The sequence below is a fragment of the Hyaena hyaena genome, unplaced genomic scaffold (genome assembly GCF_003009895.1).
Source record: "Hyaena hyaena isolate Hyena2069 unplaced genomic scaffold, ASM300989v1 scaffold_1241, whole genome shotgun sequence".
NCBI classification, from domain to species: Eukaryota; Metazoa; Chordata; class Mammalia; order Carnivora; family Hyaenidae; genus Hyaena; species Hyaena hyaena.
In genome coordinates this window covers 230,171-248,530 of record NW_024081876.1, presented here as the reverse complement: position 1 = coordinate 248,530, position 18,360 = coordinate 230,171, and the positions used below count along the sequence as shown (strand labels likewise).

Genomic DNA, 18,360 nt, shown 5'->3' with positions numbered 1-18,360 from the left:
GTGTTTGCATTTGGGGCCCTCTGAAATGGTCCCTGGTCCTCAGGTTTAGAACCCCTGTGAAATATAACAGTGGCTCTCAGATCTCTCTCATGGGCTCTAGAACAGTATAGCCACCTGATGTTTCAACATCTCTACCTTGTTATGCCATAGACACCTGTCATTATATCCTGCCTGAACTCATCTGGTCACCTGCCACCCTCTGGTCTTCTCCAGTATCCTCTCCCTCATGAATAGCACCATTTGGTCATCCAAGGTGAAAAGTCAGGGCTCTTCCTTGACTCCTTTCTGCTGCTCTGATGGCAAGTGTGGCCTTACCTTATCTGGCTTCTATCCCTTCTCTCTATCCTCATTACTACTGTCTTACATCAGGCATTTGCTATCTCTTTTTAAAATAATTTTTTAAATGTTTATTTATCTTTGAAGGAGAGACAGAGTGGGGTGGGGGAGGGGCAGAAAGAGAGGGAGACATAAGAATCCAAAGCAGGCTCCAGGCTCTGAGCTGTCAGCACAGAGCCCAATGCGGGGCTTGAACTCATGGACTGTGAGATCATGATGTGAGCTGAAATTGGACGCTTAACCGACTGAGCCACCCAGGTGCCCCTCTTTATTTATTTTTTTTTAATTTTTAAACATTCATTTATTTTTGAGGGACAGAGTATGAGCAGTAGAGGGGCAGAGAGAGAGGGAGACACAGAACCTGAGACAGGCTCCAGGCTCCGAGCTGTCAGCACAGAGCCTGACACAGCGCTCGAACCCACGAACTGTGAGATCATGACTAACGCTGAGGTTGGATGCTTACCCAGCTGAGCCACCGGGGTGCCCCCAGGCATTTGCCATCTCTTAAATGGATTTCCACAGCAGGCTCTAGCTATCTCTACCTCTCCCCTGCCAATCAATCTATCCTCTTCTCAGTTATGATAAAGCAAAAATAATACAACAACAACAACAAAACACAGGTCACATTACTTCCCAGAGCTTCATATTCTGTTGTTGAACATTTCAGATGGCTAGGAAATTTTCTTTGTATTGTTAACATGTTTTCCTGTAGATCTTGGTAATAGATAGTGGTTCTACACTCTGGGGCCTCACAGCACCTCAGTGGACTTAAGGAAGCTCTCACAAATCCCAATTCTTCTCAAGTCTGAATAGATTGTTTTAAACTGGACACTTAACCAACTGAGCACCCAGGGGCCCCTAGTCCTCAGTAGTGAGCAGAGTCTCAGGCACAGAGAAAGAACTCCAGAAGTATATGTGAAATGGATGAATTCGTGTAATGAACTACCTTGCCTAGGGTTGCAGTGAATTGGCTGTAGAAGGAGGATTTAAATATAATTTTCCCAACGCCCTTTTGAGACTGCTAGACCTCAGGTAAATCAGACTCTGTTGGCCTGTTTCCTTTTCTATGAAATGGAGAGTAACCATATCATTTTATACAGTTATTATGAGGATTAATTGAGGATGTGAAGCATTGAGCACAGTCCCTGCCATACAGTAGGCACCAAATAATGGTGGGCATTCTCACCATCTCACATAGCAACTGGGCTGGCTGTGGCAGTGCAGGTGTTTGCTTATGTTGAGGGGGAAGAAAATCTAGGCTAAATGTATCCTTTAGGCAATTATAGAAGTTAGTTAAGATTGTGCTATTGTATTGCATTGAGGTTTTTACAGACCAAATAAATTGGTAACATGTATCTATCTGCCTACTTACTGCTGTGCAGGCAGGAATTGGTGGTGGGTCTCACCAAGGAGCTGACTATGAACATCAACCTAACTAACTCCGGGGAAGATTCCTACATGACGAGAATCGCTTTGAATTACCCCAGAAACTTACAATTTAAGAGGATACAAAAGGTAACTGCGATGGCGGTTTTGGAAACATGCCACTCATAGCTTTCCCTCCCTGTACACCTGCTTTTTCATGGCAACCTCCGAACGGGCCTCCCTGCCTCCAGTCTCCTCATGGTCCATCCAATAACCTAGGCGAATCCCCTCCTGTCCAACCGTGTGTTGAGCTGGGCGCATAGTCGTGCTGTTCTCCGCCTAAAGAGCCACCATGGTGCTGTTCTAGTCACTCCTTGCCTGTAGCCTCTCTTAACCAGGGCTCTGAGAGGGAGATGTTCTCTCTGTTAGCCTGGCCTGGGAAAGTAAGTCTGCCCTGCCATTCGTCACCCTGGGATCACAGACTCAAAGCCAGTGGCAAGATACTAGGAGACAATAATGCTCCCAAGGGCATCCTGCAGCTGTGAAGTCATATGGACAAGTGTCCTCTAAAATCATAGGCAATCACAAACTTTGCTGCCTGCAGTTCTGTCTATAATTATCAAATCATTTCACTCTTGACACTGGAGAATATGTCACTTTGAAGAGAAGCAGTCTCAGCTTTCATCTGAGGAGCAGAGCTTCCGATAAAGGATTCTGGACACAACTGTACAAAACCACCCTAATAGTTTCCAAGGGAGGGTCCCTGGGTCTAGTCCTCTTTACTTAGTGTAGCCTGTCAAAACTCGGCTTCACTTATATTTCACCAGAACTGTACCCTTTCCCAGGATCCTTTAACTGTCTTTGCTTTTCTTTGGTGAGACATACCCTGGTGCAGTTTTCCTCACTGTAAGGGATCAGGAAACCTGCCTTTGTCACACTATAAGTTTGTCCCTGGGGTCTTAGGCTTTTTGAGCTAGGACAGCCTCCATTCCATGAAAATAATGAAATTATCTCAGAAGCTTCTAGAGTGGAAGTGGTGTTGCACTCTCCGTGGGAGAATTAAGAAAATTGTTAATGAAATCGCCTTCTGTATTCAGTGTTCCAGATGAAGATCCAAGGCTGAGAGGTGGTGCTGGGTTCATGCTAGCCTCCAGCCCATCTCAGGATATTAAGTTTGCATGGGTCCAAGGCCCAGTTCAAATGCCTTCTTACCAATGAAGACTTCACAGATTCCTTCCTCCTAGTTGGATTTCACCTCTTTCTATATGGTTTTCCTTGTACCTTTACAGAACCACTCCTTGGGCCTTGTATTTAAATTCCTCAACTATCTACTACTGATCTCTTCTGCCCGGCTTGTGAGGAAGACAGAGACCAAATCTGATTTTTTAATTTTTTTTTTTTTTTAATTTCTGAAAGAGAGAGAGAGGCAGCATGAGCAAGGGTCAGAGAGAGAGGGAGATACAGAATGTGAAGCAGGCTCTAGGCTCTGAGCTAGCTGTCAGCACAGAGCCCGACATGGGCCTCAAACCCACGAACCGTGAGATCATGACCTGAGCCAAAGTCGGACACTTAAATGACTGAGCCACCCAGGCGCCACCCGCCCCCCCCATCTGATTTTTGTCCCCAGCTCCTGGCAGATGTCTGACATGTAGAAAATCAGTGACTATTTGTTACTTTGGTATGAGGCAACTGCTTCCTTTCTTGCTCTTTAAGAATGGTTGTTTTTTGTTTGTTTTTCTGTGTTAACAGCCTCCTTCTCCAGACATTTGGTGTGATGACCCTAAGTCAACTGCTTCTGTGCTGGTCATGAACTGCAAGATTGGTCACCCTATACTCAGCAGGTCATCTGTGAGTATGTTTTGGTCAGCTGACGCTTCTAACTTGGACTTTTTGGTGTCTCCCACATTTCAGTCTCATCTGAATCTCTGCGTTGTGGTCTCCACCCTGTACTGTAGTCAATCTACGGCAGAGCTTAGAGCTGCCAAGTTTGCTCTCCAAGTAGGGAGTAGTGGGGTGGGGGTTATAGCACAAACTGTTAGCTCACCCCCATTACAGCAGAGTGAGGTTGGGAGTAGTAAGGGCAGAGCAGCAGAGTTTGCATGGGTCCAAGGCCCAGTTCAAATGCCTTCTTACCAATACTTTTAGTTGTGAAGGGGGTCCCTGGTCTGCCACTGATGGTCTTTGTGCTGTGGGCACACTCTGAAGTGGTTTCTTTAACTGTACGAAGGGAAAATGCGGTCTGCCCAGCTTGCTCTGTATTGACATTGTGAGGCCTACGTGGAATAACAGGTGTGGAAGCATGCTGGGCCACAAAAATGTGAGGAAGATGAATGCTTTCCCAGGTCTGTTTAGTTAGAAGGAAGCAATGTGAATTGGGAGTAGTAGAGAGAGGGACCATGTGCTTTTTTTTTTTTTTTTTTTAAATAGGCAATCTTTTCAGTAGTTTGGCAGCTAGAGGAGAATGCCTTTCCAAACAGGACAGCCAGTATCATGGTGGGCCACAAAAATGTGAGGAAGATGAATGCTTTCCCAGGTCTGTTTAGTTAGAAGGAAGCAATGTGAATTGGGAGTAGTAGAGAGAGGGACCATGTGCTTTTTTTTTTTTTTTTTTAAATAGGCAATCTTTTCAGTAGTTTGGCAGCTAGAGGAGAATGCCTTTCCAAACAGGACAGCCAGTATCATGGTGACAGCCACCAAGTAAGTACTGCCTGTGTCACAGGAGGCCCAGGCTGTGGCCCTGGAAGGAGTCTCCTTCCCGTGCACATGTGTAAGAGCTATGGCTCCCTCACTGCTCAGGAAGAGCCTCAGTGAACCCACAAAGAACTTATGCTGCTGCAGTGACCTGGCTTTTTCTTCTTATTATCAGATATATTGGAAACCTTTTATTGACACACAAAGCAAAACTATGGTACAGTCTGGTAAATGAGCCTTGGACGCAAGTTCTAATTCTGGTTCATTTAACTTTGGACAAGTTCTGTCATCTGCAAAACTTCTACTTTTGGGGGTAGGGTATGGTGTTGGGGAAGGGTTCTCAAACAGGGATGATTCTGCCCCTCAGGTCCAGTGCCTGAACATTTTTCGTTGCCACAACTTGGGGGGGGGGGGGGGGTGCTACTGGTACCTAGTGGGGAGAGGCCAGGGTTGCTGCTAAACATCATACAGGTTAGCCTCTCACAAAAAAATTTCTGGACCAAAATGTCTATATTGTCAAGGTTAGGAAACTTTCAAAATCAGTGTTTCTCCAAGTATGGTCTTTAGCAAGTCTGCACTCTAATTACTTATCTTCAAGAGTCTTTTCTTATCTGACCCTCACCAACCCGGGGAAGCCAAGGTATGTAAACAGCTGTGTACAAAGCAGGTGTGCTGTGAACTGACACTCTTATTTCCTAGTCTCAATGAAAAACCGTCTTTGGTCAGAAAGACCCAGAGCCTACAGTTCAAGCATGCCTTCACTGCAGTTCTTCCCAAGTAAGTGCTTCCAAGGGGCCAACGCCTACAGTACAGCTTCAAGCACTCTCTCTTGTGTATAGAACTGGTGCTTGGGGCAGATGTGGGGATCGGCCTTCACTGACAGGAGGCTGCTTAAAGCCCAGGCTCCCACTGATCTCTAGGGCACTGACAGTTGGGTCCTAGAAAAAACCCCATGGCTATAACCGAAGGAGGAGCAGTGCCTACTGGTCTTGCTACAAAAGGTTACTGATGGAATGCTAAGGAGGGAAGGGAGGAGCTGTGGCACTGGGCAATAAGGAAGGAGAAAAGTAAGGCCACTCTGAGGAATGATAATTAGAGCCAGAGCCAGCCCAAATATACAGAATTCAAATATCCTACTGGATCCCAACTGCCCTACCACCACCTTATGGTTTGATATTCAGCTTTGATTCGTCTTAAGGATGTGGTGCCCTATGTCCTACTGTATACATCTGGTAGCATTCAGGCTCATTTGAAAGAAGGGGGGCCTTGAGGCCTAACAAATATCCTCTCAATTGCAGACCGTCAGTGATATATGTCAACACAAGCCAGGGGCCTTCTGTCTACAAAGAATTCTTCTTCAATGTAAGTGCTTATAATTGCAAAGTTACAGGTGGGAAAGCACCAGTTTGATTTCCCACTGTCTGACTGTATTTTGCAGATACATGGGGAAAACCTCTTTGGAGCCGAATTCCAGCTGCAAATCTGCGTTCCAATCGAATTACAAAATCTCCAGATTATAAGAGTGAAAAACCTGACAAAAATTCAGGTACTTAGAGGCATTTCTTTATCACGATCACACCTCTTTCCAGACTGACTATGGCTTCTCAAAGGTATATAATTAGAGTTCTAGAAAAGGAGTAAAAACATGTTTAGTTACCCGGGGAACACATTAGGAGTAACTTGCCAAAGTCATGTTCACAAGAAATATCAACCATTCAGCTCTTAAAACAACACTTGTTTTCCTTCCCTTGATGAAAAATAAGCAAAAATTCAAACTTTAATACACATGGAGACATTTATTTTCCCTCTGAAAACCGATAAATTCTGCTTCTCTTTGTGATTGGCAAATGAGCTTGAAAAACAGGAGCTATTTATTGCACTTCTCCCTATAAATTTACCATCTTCCTTTCCTCTGTCCCGTCTGTCTGTCTCTGCTTTGCTACAGCCTCTTTAATCTCGGCTGACTCTTCACCTGTAGGGTGGTTCCCTTACGCTACCTGCAGCCACAGGCTCCGAGCAGTATGAAAGTTGAGGTCTTTGACTTTCCTGGGTTTTTGGGGTTTTTTTTGCTCAGGGTACATGAAATGCCAAGGCTCAAAAATGAATATATGAAAAAGCATTTACAGAATGGACTCTGCTGACAGAAAGAGGCCTTATAATCACTTGTTCCCATATATAATTTATTTTTAAAGAATACTTGTTAATTTCAAAAACATTCTAGTTTCCACTTGGAAACCAAATTCTTATTTGAAAAAACTGATTAGAAACATTTAGAATGGGAAGTCCACCCTGGTCTAAGGATGAAGACTGAAAATGGCATCAAGGGCTTTAATACCAGTACCCTCTCAGTTTGGGCCAGTAAGGCAGCTCTGGCTCACTTAAATAGACTGTGTTGGCAGAGCAGGTCAGTGGCAGACCTGAAGTTCAGCATTGTCCTATAGAAATGCTGCATCTTTCTCTTCATTTGTTTCATGGCAGGGGTGTTACATTTAGTCTTGAAGGTCATCTGTTTCAGAATCTTATCTGTGAGGTAATGGAGCCAGAGCACATTATTGTAAGGGTGATATTCACCCCAGCAGTTGTTGTTCTCCTTCCTCATTAGCCTGTAGATCTCAAACTGGTAGTCACCTTTACCTGAAAATAGGTCCTCATCCATGGAAATGTCACAGAACACCACAATCCCATCCCGTTCCAGCCGTGACAGGGTGTAGTCAATGATATTGACTTGTAGTCCCCGGGTGGGGATAGTGCTCGTGTTCCCGTTGAGGGTGTAGTGGAGCTCTTTGAGGCTGGTTTTCTTTAAGAGCACGTTCCCCCAGTGTAAGTCTCGGTGCTCAAAGTGCAGTGATGCCTCGGCCACTGCGAGAGATGCTGTAATCTGGTGTAGAATGCTCTTTGCAGTAGCCATGGAGGACAACTTTGTTCTCATTTGTTCTAAGTCAGTCCCCCCAAATTCAAACTCCAGCACAATGAAGAGCTGGTCTTCCTCAAAAAAGTCAGGCCGGTCATTTGCAGACCCTTTAGTTGAGTGATAATGGTCCCAGGCTCTGAGGAGCAAGGGAGGGTAAGATCCTTGAACACAGTGCACGGAGTTCAAACCAATAAAGCCTTCTGTACGGTTGTGCACCTCATCAGACAAGAGGCTCAACTCTTTGGAGATGATGATCTCCGGCAGAATTTCCTCAAAAGTTTTCTGATGGGCTCCGTTGACTAAATCTGGTCCTTCGATAGCAATGATTTTTAGGGCAACAGGTGTGTGATTAACAATGGTTTGAAACACTTCACCAAACACCCCTTCCCCAATCTTTTGACAGCATTCCAATTTTTCTGTGGAAAGGCAATGGCTAAAGGGGACAGGACCCTCCTGATTGCATTCCCCATAAACCTTTTCAGCATCCGATACCTTTTTGTCTGTGACATGTAAAGACTTAAAGGGGGTTAGCAAATACATGGAAGAGCAGTGCCAAGAGGATGCAGCACTGTTTGTTCTGTTCATAACAGGAGGGTTTGGATATTCAGATAAGAGGGACTCAGAGAGAGAACTGGCAAGGGTGTAGCTACTGCATACGTCTGACACAGCAGTCACCGTCTTCTTCTTGTGGAAACTGAAGGAAGCCCTGGTTTTGGTCCAAGAGGCATTCTGTAAATGAGCCAGGTCCTGGGTGATGAATGAGTCTCTTTCCATCTTTTGGCCCTTCTTAAACTGGTGGTAGTGGAGAAGGGAGCTTTCTACTGTTTCCTGAAGCTTCCTTTTTCGCCCAGTTCTCTCAGGCCTGTTGACTTCCCCAGGTAGGAGACAGCCCTTGCAGCCATCCACCACCTCACAGTCTATCTGGACAGGCCCTGTAGACCCAATATGTTGACAAGAGTCCTGGTGTGTGGCTCTCTTCTTACCCATGCTTGAAAAACCTGGCCTCTCCAGCCTCTTCCCCTCCTGTTCCCTTTCACAGCAAGACTCCCTCATATTCCTCCAAACTGCCCCGCTCTCAGAATCCTCAGGGGTTCCAGAGTCCGTAACACTAAAGAGAGCTGACCTGAGGTTGGCATGGGCTTGTTGGGCCAACCTGGTGAACCTGCCTCTTCCCGTTGCTGCCTCCTGGAGGCGCTGGAGGGATGCTGGGTCCAGGGAGGCTTCTGAGAGGTGGAAGCCGCTCCGAACTTCAGAGGCTGCATCCAGAGAGGCGGGGGCGCCGGTACCGAGGACACTGTCTCCTGGCGCTGGGAGGCCGGGGCCAGGAGAGGCCAAACTGCTGAACAGGGAGGCACTGGTGCCCAGCTCGCTGCCGTCCCCGGGCTGGCTGCACGCACTGAAGTTCGGGCTCAGGCGGCCCGGGTTGCAGTTAGAGAAGGGTGGTGGTTCCAGCGGGCCGCAGGGGGTGCTGCAGTTCTGAGGAGGCCGAGCTCGCAGCCTGAGGCGTCTCGGAGTCACGATCAGACTCGGCCGGTCCTCGGAGACTCGACCGCCAGGGCGCCTCCGCTGTCGACCCACCGGAATGCCGAGGAAGTCTGGGTCATCGGGATCGTCGGAAGCGACAGACCGCGAGGGGCCGCCGCCGCTGGCGTCGCTGCTACTGCTGCTGCTGAATAAACGCTTCCGGTCTTTCGGCGGGAACCACGGCGCGGCTGCCCTGCCGGGTCGCCGCCGCGCCCCCCCGCCGCCCGCCGCCCCATACGTTCGGAAGAGGCGATTCCCGGGTCGCGGGAGCGACGCCGCCATCGTCGGCACCCGCCCAGAGGTTCAAATGCAAACATCGCGAGATTTCCCGAAGGCCGAAGCGCTCGCTAGCCAGCCTGCTGGGTCCTAGCGCTCGGCCGTGCTCATGCGCATCACGATGGGTCTCCGGGGAGCTGGGAGGCGGCGGCTAACTGACAGTTTGGCTTCCTCAAGGACGCTCTGCAATGGCTCTCGTTTCAGGACCACACTGTGTGCAGCCAGGCTCAGGAGAAAACTTGCAGGAGCGATCCCGTTCAGGTGAGCGTGGCCTTCCCGAGAGCGGAGGGAGGGAAGCAGGGCTCGAAGCGGGTGACCTGAGAGGGCAGATGCTCCTTTCCCCGTCGTTTACGCCTGAAAGCGTACGCGGGGCGGCCTCAAGGCGCTGTCTAGCCTCTTCTCTGGGTCACCTTAGCCACGTCTGGCTTTGCTTGAGCCAAGGGAACGCTGAAGCTTTATACACCTGCTATTCTGGCATCTTAGGGTGCTCTGCGTGCTAAGTGTTAAAGCTTTCGTCTTTTGCACTCAGAACGGCATTGTGCTAATTATAACCAGGGTTTCCTTTTCAGCGTGTGGAAAAATGGCATTCAGTGAGCTGTGTCATCACTTCAAATAAGGAAAATGTAACGGTGGCTGCTGAGCTCTCTTTGAGTCATTTTGAGCAGGTACTTGAGATGGGGAAATGCTCCAGATTTGCTTGGCTTGTTTCTCACGTGCATCTGCTATCTTTCGGAGAAAAATTAATAGCATCTCAGATGTAACATGTCCAAAACAGGTGTCCCGATCTACTTTTTGCCCCAGTCTGTTCTCTTACGCAATCACTTGGGGTAACAGGGTAACTTAGGGTAACTTACTCTAGTTATTTATCTTAGGAAATACTTGTGACTCCTTCCTTTCCTGCATCCCCATATCTATTAGAGCAGCACACTCTGTCATTCCACCTCCAAAATGTGTTCTAAATCTATTCACCTCTTTCCTCTCCACTGCTACTATTGTAGTTCTGGCCACCTTCTTTTGCCCCAGCGATTACAGTAACCTGTCTTTTTTCTCTTGTCTGTGCTCTTGCCATGCCCTCTACAAATCTTCCTTCACTTAACAACCATATTAAAAATAAACATTGTGCTACACCTCTCAAAAAAAAAAAGGCATTTGAATACACCTAGCCTAGTGGTGCCTGGGTGGCTCAGTAAGTTGAGCCACTGACTCTTGATTTCAGCTCAGGTCATAATCCCAGGATTGTGGGATTGAGCCCCATACTGAGCTGTGCACAGAGCATAGAGCCTGCTTAAGATTCTTTCCCTCCCTCAGCCCTTCTCCCCCACTTGTGTGCATTTTGTCTTAAAATATTTTTTAAAAAGTAAATTAAGGGGCTCCTGGGTGTCTCATTCGGTTGAGCGTCTGACTTCGGCTCAGGTCATGATTTTGTGATCCATGAGTTTGAGCCCCGTTGTTGGGCTCTGTGCTGACAGCTCAGAGCCTAGAGCCTGCTTCAGATTCTGTGTCTCCCACTCTCTCTCTCTCTGCTGCTCTCCCATTCGCTGTCTCTCTCTCAAACATAAATTAGGGAAAAAAACCCGTTAAAAAATAATAAAATAAAATACTTAAAAAATTAATTAATTAAAAAATGAGTACTTCTAGACTAAAACACAGTTTTTCAATGACCTGCAAGGCACTACGTGATCTAGTCTTTGCTGCTTCAACTTTATCTCCTAGTACTCACCTCTTTCCCACTTTTTAAAAAAAGTTTATTCATTTATTTTGAGAGTTTATTCATATTATTAAGAGAGAGGGAGAGAGAATCCGACTCTGGCTCCACATTGTCAGTCAGCATAGAGCCTGATGTGGGGCCTGAATTACAAATTCTAAGAAGGTGATCCAAGAGGAAATAGTTGGATGCACAACCAACTGAGCCACCCGGGTGCCCCCCCCTTATAAATATTAATTTTGAGAGAGAGAGAGAGAGAGAGCAAGCGAGGGAAGGGTAAAGAGACAGGGGGATAGAGGATCTGAGGCAGGCCCCGTGCTGACAGGAGAGCCCGACGGGGGCTCCAACTCACAAATCATGAGATCATGACTTGAGCTGGAGTCAGGGCCACTCCCCATCCACTTCTTATACTCCAGTTATTCTGTTCTTTCTCCAATATTGTTCTGGCCACAGGATCTTTGTACTTGCTGTCCCTTCTGCATGACCGTGCTCTTCCTCTATATCTTTATGTGCATAGTTTCTTATATTTAGCTCAGATATTACCTTAGAGAGGCCTTCCCTCATCATTTGTTCTAAAGTGGATACAACTAGGATAGACTGTAACACCTCACAGTAATCCAGGTGAGAGTGATGAGATCTGAACGGAAGAAGTAACAATGAAGGTTGGAGAAAAGGGACAGGTCAGAGAAAGAACAAAAATAATTGTCAAGAACTGATTTGGGCCCGGTGAGCAGTGTTGTGACATGAGGTAAAGTGTAAAAGAAAAGAAGTTGGGGAATGATCGCAGGTTTCTTGCTTGGGTGGCTTTGTGGTTGCCAAGACCACTAACTGGACAAAGGAATACAGGAGAAGGAACACGTGTAAAGGAAAAGATGCTGTCCAAAAATTGTAAGTCCATATGTAAAATATGTTTTATCTTCCTTCCATCTTACAGTTACTAAGAGATGTAACCGAACTGCAGATCCTTGGTGAAATATCTTTCAACAAATCTCTGTATGAGAGGCTGAATGCAGAGAACCACAGAACTCAGGTAATCCCTGGCTGTTTTCTGTTTTTCTGGACAGTGTCCTGGGGAAACTGCCTAGCCTTAGAGCCCCTATACCAACACTCTTCCTGTTTTCAGTCTTAACACCTCTGATCTTGACTCTACCACTAGCTGCCTCTTTGTGACTTTGAATTAGTCAGCATCAGCCTCAGTTTTTTCATATTTGAAATGAAGCAATTGAATAAGACACTTAAGCTGAAATATCTAGGTTGAAATCAACAGCTGTGTGTACTTTGACTTGAGAGTGTATTGTATTTTTAAAATCTGCCACGTGAGAAATTGTTTTTTTGTATACACTACCTGTCTTCCTAGTGTCCTTGTTTACTTACCGTAGTAACCAGTTACAATACTCAGGAGCACATTATAAATCTGAAACTAAATACTAGAAGTCTTGGGATTTCTTTAGCAAAAGTGTGAACACAAGTCATATTAATATGTGGGATCTATGGGCTAAGTGCTGTGTGTGTACTACTCTGAGCTGTCATTCTTGCTGACACTTAACCTACATGTGCTGCTGTCTTGAGAGAGAATCCATCTGTGGGCCCTTTAGTCAGGCATGATCATTACTAGAAGGAATGTCAAGAAAGGGAGACTAGATTGCTGAATATTAGGTCCTCTGATTTCCTTCCTGGGGATGAGAAATGAACAGTTCTCTAGACATGTCAGAAATAACATTTGCTTCTATTTTTAACTATTTCTAATACAGAAAATTATATGGGGAAAGAGAAGTGCGTCATTATCTCACTGCCCAGATTTAAAAAAAAAAAAAAAAAAAAAGAAAAGAGCAAGAAAATCCAAGCCTTACAGAAAAATATCAAGTGAAAAATAATGGTTCCTTCATTCCCTGCCCCTCTTTTCCCATGTCCCCAGCTCCCTCTTCCCAAGAGGGAAATATGGCCTACAGTTTCTTATAATGCACATTTGTAAAGAATTTATTTCTCCCTCTTGCTGATGCTTTTATTTCTATACATAGATTCCGTATAATTATTTTCCTTTCTTTCAATTCAGTACCCTGAGCAAAGTGTTAAGTTGTTCCTGACAATAAGCAACTAAGGTAGAATGAACCTATGAGTATAAATACCCGTGTATCCAAGTGCATTTCATTTGCAAGTAAGGGAAAAGACCCACTAATGTACCATAAGGGCATCTGTTGTTTGTCTGGTCAACAGCTTGGCTCCTTTGAATCTTGAGCCCTTCTATCTGTGTTGGTGATAGCTTCCCTTGTGGCCAGCACAAAGTTGCCACCTCTCTCAGTGCTATGTTTTCATGTGTCAGGATACAAAATAGGAAGCAGGAGATCAGTAGCGAAAGGAGTTTTTCCAAGTGTGCCTTCCTTTTTTAGGGAGGGAAATTTTCCTAAAAACTCCCAGCAGCTGTCCCCTTAAATCTTGTCTGTGAGAACTGGATCACATGTCAGTCTCTGGCAAAGGGGAATAGCTCTGGCATGATTAGCTTAGACCAGCCATGATTTCTGATAGAAACTTCAAAGGAGAGAACGGTTGTTGGGTAGGCCACCGTCGGCGGTCCGCTACAAGCAGTAGGTACCCTGTGTCCCGCTTCTCCCTTCACCTTTACCAGGATAGCTTTGGGGCACTTTGGGAACCTGTGGGTTTAGAAAAGGAAAAGGGGAAGAGGCTTTGAGAGAGAGGAGCATTTCTTTTACTCAATCTGGCCTGTTACATCACTATGACCTTGGGACTTCCTTTCATTTCTTTCCTAAACCCATACTCTCAAGTCCTTCCCCCTGCCACTCCCACTTCACTCTTAAGTAGGAGAAAAACCAGCTCTTTTCCTGTTCTTCTTCCCTCTCTGTTGCTCTGCTCCCTCTCTATTGTCAAGGCCTAGCAATTAACTCCTATTAAGCTGAATTAAATAGTTGCCTGGAGGGTCAACCCTAGGAAGTAACCAGCATTTATAACTTAATTAGAAGAGGCCTTAAAGGAGTAAATTTGTCCATCTTTCCAATTCATATAGCAATTATCCCTGACCTTGTTGCTTCAACACTTGCATGAAAGGGACTCAGTGTTTTGGGCTGGCAGAGAAGTCTTAGTGGACTTAAGTCCTGGAACATGCTGTGGCCATGGTGCATATGCAGACCACAGCTTTGGAGGGCCATAACTGGCTTTATTTGGAAACCAACGTCCCCTGAGCCTTCCAGCTGAGCCCTGTTAGTGAGAAGAGAGCATAGACTCTTGAGATTGAGACAGCCTTTAGACGACAATGCTGGGGATGCTTCTAATAGAAGAACTCTGTGAGTGCAATTGACCGTTGAACATCAGGAGGATTTGAAGTGCCAACTCACCACATAGTCGAAAATCCACGTATAACTTTTGACTCCCCAAAGACTTAACCACTAATAGTGTACTGTTGACTGGATGCCTTATTATATTATTAATATTCTATTATATATGGTACATATTATTATATACTATATTCTTATAATGAAGTAAGCTAGAGAAAAGAAAATGTTAAAGTCATAAAACATACATCTACAGTACTATATCACAAATAAATCTGCATATAAGTGGACCGACACTGTTCAAGCTGGTGTTGTTGAAGGCTCAGCTGTAGTGTACATGGATGCCGTTTTGTAATCATTATCATATCTTAACATACACTTCAGTGTGGTGAAGATCAGATCAGTATCTTTCTCATATATCTCATGTGGGAAAAATGTATTATCAGACTTTAGGGATCTGTGCAAGGTCAAAAAGAGCTGTCAGAATTCTATCAGAACAGAGTTGGAAAGGACTTAGAGATCATTTAAAATAGGTCATCATTTTGAAGATGATGAGCTGGGGGCTCAAGGACACAGAGTGGCACAGCAGGATGTAGAATTGATTTTCTGTCTTGCAGTGTTCTCTGAAGCGTAGACACCATAATCCCTTGGGACCTCTGTTAAACTGTCAGATAGTCCTTAACAGATCTCTCGACAGACCAAAATAGTGTAGAGTATTTTGCTCTTTGCATAATTTTGCTGTGCTGTTTTTTTTTGGTTTGTTTGTTTGTTGTTGTTGTTGTTATTTTTTTTCCTCCACTTTTTGTTCTCTTTGCTTTTTGAGGGTTTTTTTGTTTGTTTGTTTGTTTTGGTACATCTAACTCAGAAAATCTTCCTTGGGTCATGTCCAGTCTACTAATGAGCCCATCAAAGGCTTTCTTCATTTCTGTTACAGTGGGTTTTAATCTCTAGCTTTTTTTTTTTTTTTTTTTTGGTTCTTTCCTGGGATTTCCATCTCTCCACTTACCTTGCCTATGTGTTCTTTGTTTTTGTTCCTGCATGCTGTCTATTTTATGTGTTAGAGCCCTTAGCATGTAACTCATAGTTGTTTTAAATTCCAAGTCTGATGATAATTCAGTCATCCTTTCCATGTCTGGTTCTGAGGCTTGCTTTGTCTCTTCAAAATGTTTTTTGCCTTTTGATATGTTTTATGATTTTTTTCTGGTAATTTTTTTTCTTTGATAACCAGACATGATGGACCAGGTAAAAGGAACTGCTGTAAATAGGTTCTTAGTGATGTGAGGTATGGGGGAGGGGAAGTGCTCTACCATCCTGTGATTAGATTTCAGCCTTTTAGTGAGCCTATGCCCCTGTGCTGTGTCCCTACACTTCTGGACTGTCAGCCTAACAAGCATTTCTCAATTTTTTTTCAATCCCCTTAAGGGGGACAGGATACCTAGAGTGGGCTTGAGTTGGGTATTCCCCTTACTCTGGGTCAGTTAGGCTCTTAGCAGTTTAGGCTCCAGGTAACTAATTTCCCCTGAGGGCAGGCCAGACAGAGCGCTCTGGCCTATTTCAAGATGGTTCCTTTTCTTTTCCCCTTGCCGGAAGCATAAAGGGGTTTTTCTCTAGTATTTACTATAGGAACCCAGTCCAGCTCCTGGAGGAAAACCTTACAGTGTTGTGGGGGCTCCTTTATGACTGGGTTCCCTGGAGGCTTTAACTCTGAGAGTTGTCAATACTGGGCTTCTCATAATTAATTCATGAAGTACAGATCAGGTTTTTCCCACCCTAGCACGGGGAAGCCTCTACTCCCTGTATTTATGCATCTGTCTCGCTAATCTTGGGGGCAGCAGTTTGCCGAGTATCCTCCCCTCGCTTAGGGCGCCAAGAGGAGTTCTTGCTTTTTCAGTCTGTTCAGCTTTTTACTTGTTAATACAGAGTGACACCTACCATGCTCTCTACATGTGAAACCAGAAACTGAAAGCCTCGTTAGGTAATTTTAGATGCTGCATCAGGAAACATTTAGCTTTTTGCTTAACTGTCATCAGTCTTGGTCAGTAGACAGAATGTTGCCAAATTCTCATATTTTGCTCCTTAAAATAACATGTGGAATTTTTTTCTCATCTGCTTTAGCAGACTTGTTAGATGATCTCTGTGTCTTGCTCTAGATCACTGTCATCTTCCTGAAAGACGAGGAGTATTATCCTTTGCGCCTCATCATTTCGAGTAGTGCTGGTGGTCTTCTGGTTTTGATTGTGATTATAATCACCCTATTCAAGGTCAGTTCGACTCATGTGAAGTATTAAGGTACAGAGAGACTTTCCTGAAACAGATCTGGTGGTCATTCCCCTATTTAAATCCTTTACTTTCCTTCCCCTGTTTTAATGTTCAAAGTTTTTTTAATGCTTTCAGTATCCTCACTCTCCAGCCTCTACCCACTCCACTCGTAAGACTTGCTGTTTCTTCCAAACACGTGTAACTAAATAGGTTTGTGTCTCTGTGCTTGCTCTCTATACTGCTGTTCCCTCCACCCCGATACCCTTTCCCACCTTGCTCACAGTCTTCCCTTAAAACCCAGCCCAGAGACTCCTCAGTCCTCTGAGCTGAGTAATATGCTTTTCCTGTGAGCTCTTTTCTGGAGACTCTTCCAAGTGTCAGTCATCACACTGTGTTGTAATTGCTTCTGTTCCTAGTAGATTGTGAATTTCCCTTTTTTTTCCCTAATTTTTTTTTTTTTATGTTTAAGTAATCTCTATACCCAACGTGGGGCTTGAACTTAACAACCCTGAGATCAAGAGTCTCATGCTCTGCCAACTGAGCCAGCCAGCTGCCTCTAGATTGTGAGTTTCTTGATGTAGGAGGCCATACTGTCCGTAGGAGGCTGAGTACTTTTATATAAGTAAGATCCATTATAGCCAAAATTATAATACGTTGCAGAATTAGTTAAGTTAAAAGGGTTAAAGAGCAGGGCACCTGGGTGGCTCAATTGGTTAAGTATCTTTTTTTTTTGTTAATGTTTATTTATTTGAGAGAGAGCGAATGAGAGAGAGAGAGAGAGAGAGAGAGAGACTGTGAGCTGGGATGGGGGTGGAGACAGAATCCAAAGCAGGCTCCAGGCTCTGAGCTGTCAGCACACAGCCCGACTGTTGGACCCTTAACTGTCTGAGCCATTCAGACACCCTGTTAAGTGTCTGACTCTTGATTTCGGCTCAGGTCATGATCCCAGGTCATGGGGTCAAGCCTTGAATTGGGCTTCCTACTGAGCATAGAGCCTGTTTTAGATATTCTCTCTCTCTCTCTCTCTCTCTCTCGTTTTCTTTCTCTCTTTCCCTTTCTGCCCCCCCTCCCCTTCTATATCTTCTCTACTTGAACACGCTCTCTCTCTCACTCAAATTTAAAAGAAAAAAGGGTGAAGGAGCTTTGGGGTTTCAGAGGAACATGGAAAATCACTTCTGACTGGAGAATGAGCACCAAAAAGCCTTGTGGAAAGGCAACATTTAAGACTGATCTTGAAGGATCGGATTGTCAGGGAGAAATTCAGAGGAGGCGTGAGAAGCAGAGGCGTGTAGGAGCTATCTAGAGAACTAGGTAACGGTTTTCGAAAACAGATGGGTATCTTAGGTCTATAATGGGACTTCCCCTCCTTTGTTTTAGTGTGGTTTTTTTAAAAGAAAATACCAGCACCTGAATTTGGACAGCACAAAGAAGGCGTCGCCGAAATCAGAGAATCTGCTCACAGAAGAAAATTAGGACCAGCTTCTTCATCCGTTGGGAGAGAACATCAGCCAGTCCTTCAAGTTCTAGAGACTTGGTGTCATTCCCTTTTTTTTTTTTTTAAGATGATCTAGAGCAGAATCTAACAAATTGTTAATGGAATATTGTTTTTTACCCATCCATTGTCCCCAAAGTGTCTGTGTGTTGTGCAGAAAATAAATTTGGGAAACATTTGATATTAAAATAAACTTTTCTCTAAAGAAGTGCCTTTAATACAGAAATGTACTTTGTGATATTTTTTTCCCCAAGAGGAGGTATAGCAATTTCCAACCTTATTTGCCTAAGAACACTTTTTTCTTGGCATTTCCATTGATGTCTCCCAACATAGTGTCCCTACAAGGTACATTTTGGGGGACAGTGATCAAGAGCATTTCCTAGTCTGGCATTTTCAAGATCCTAAGGTGTGGCCTATCACTTCAAATTAGGCCACGAAGAAAGCACCCCCGGAACAAATGTAAAAAGGAGAAAAACAAAGGTCATCAAAACAGGAACTAGGGAGATGAGGAGAAAAC

At 44.8% G+C, this 18,360-nt stretch overlaps 2 protein-coding genes across 2 annotated transcripts in view; one reads left to right on the top strand and one right to left on the bottom strand.

The window, feature by feature from the left end:
• Positions 1-18,108, top strand: part of ITGAE (integrin subunit alpha E) — a 76,111-nt gene extending 58,003 nt beyond the window's left edge. The window contains 11 exon segments of the mRNA XM_039223030.1: positions 1,719-1,851; positions 3,451-3,549; positions 4,319-4,398; positions 5,092-5,169; positions 5,691-5,754; positions 5,831-5,938; positions 9,308-9,364; positions 9,673-9,768; positions 11,743-11,838; positions 16,243-16,353; positions 17,729-18,108. Of these exon segments, the coding sequence (XP_039078961.1) occupies positions 1,719-1,851; positions 3,451-3,549; positions 4,319-4,398; positions 5,092-5,169; positions 5,691-5,754; positions 5,831-5,938; positions 9,308-9,364; positions 9,673-9,768; positions 11,743-11,838; positions 16,243-16,353; positions 17,729-17,824 (1,018 nt within the window). The 3' untranslated portion in view covers positions 17,825-18,108.
• HASPIN (histone H3 associated protein kinase) lies at positions 6,552-9,180 on the bottom strand. Its single transcript, XM_039223018.1, has one exon. The coding sequence runs from the start codon at positions 9,107-9,109 to the stop codon at positions 6,767-6,769; it is 2,343 nt and encodes a 780-aa protein (XP_039078949.1). The 5' UTR covers positions 9,110-9,180; the 3' UTR covers positions 6,552-6,766.
• Positions 18,109-18,360: the final 252 nt, after the last annotated feature.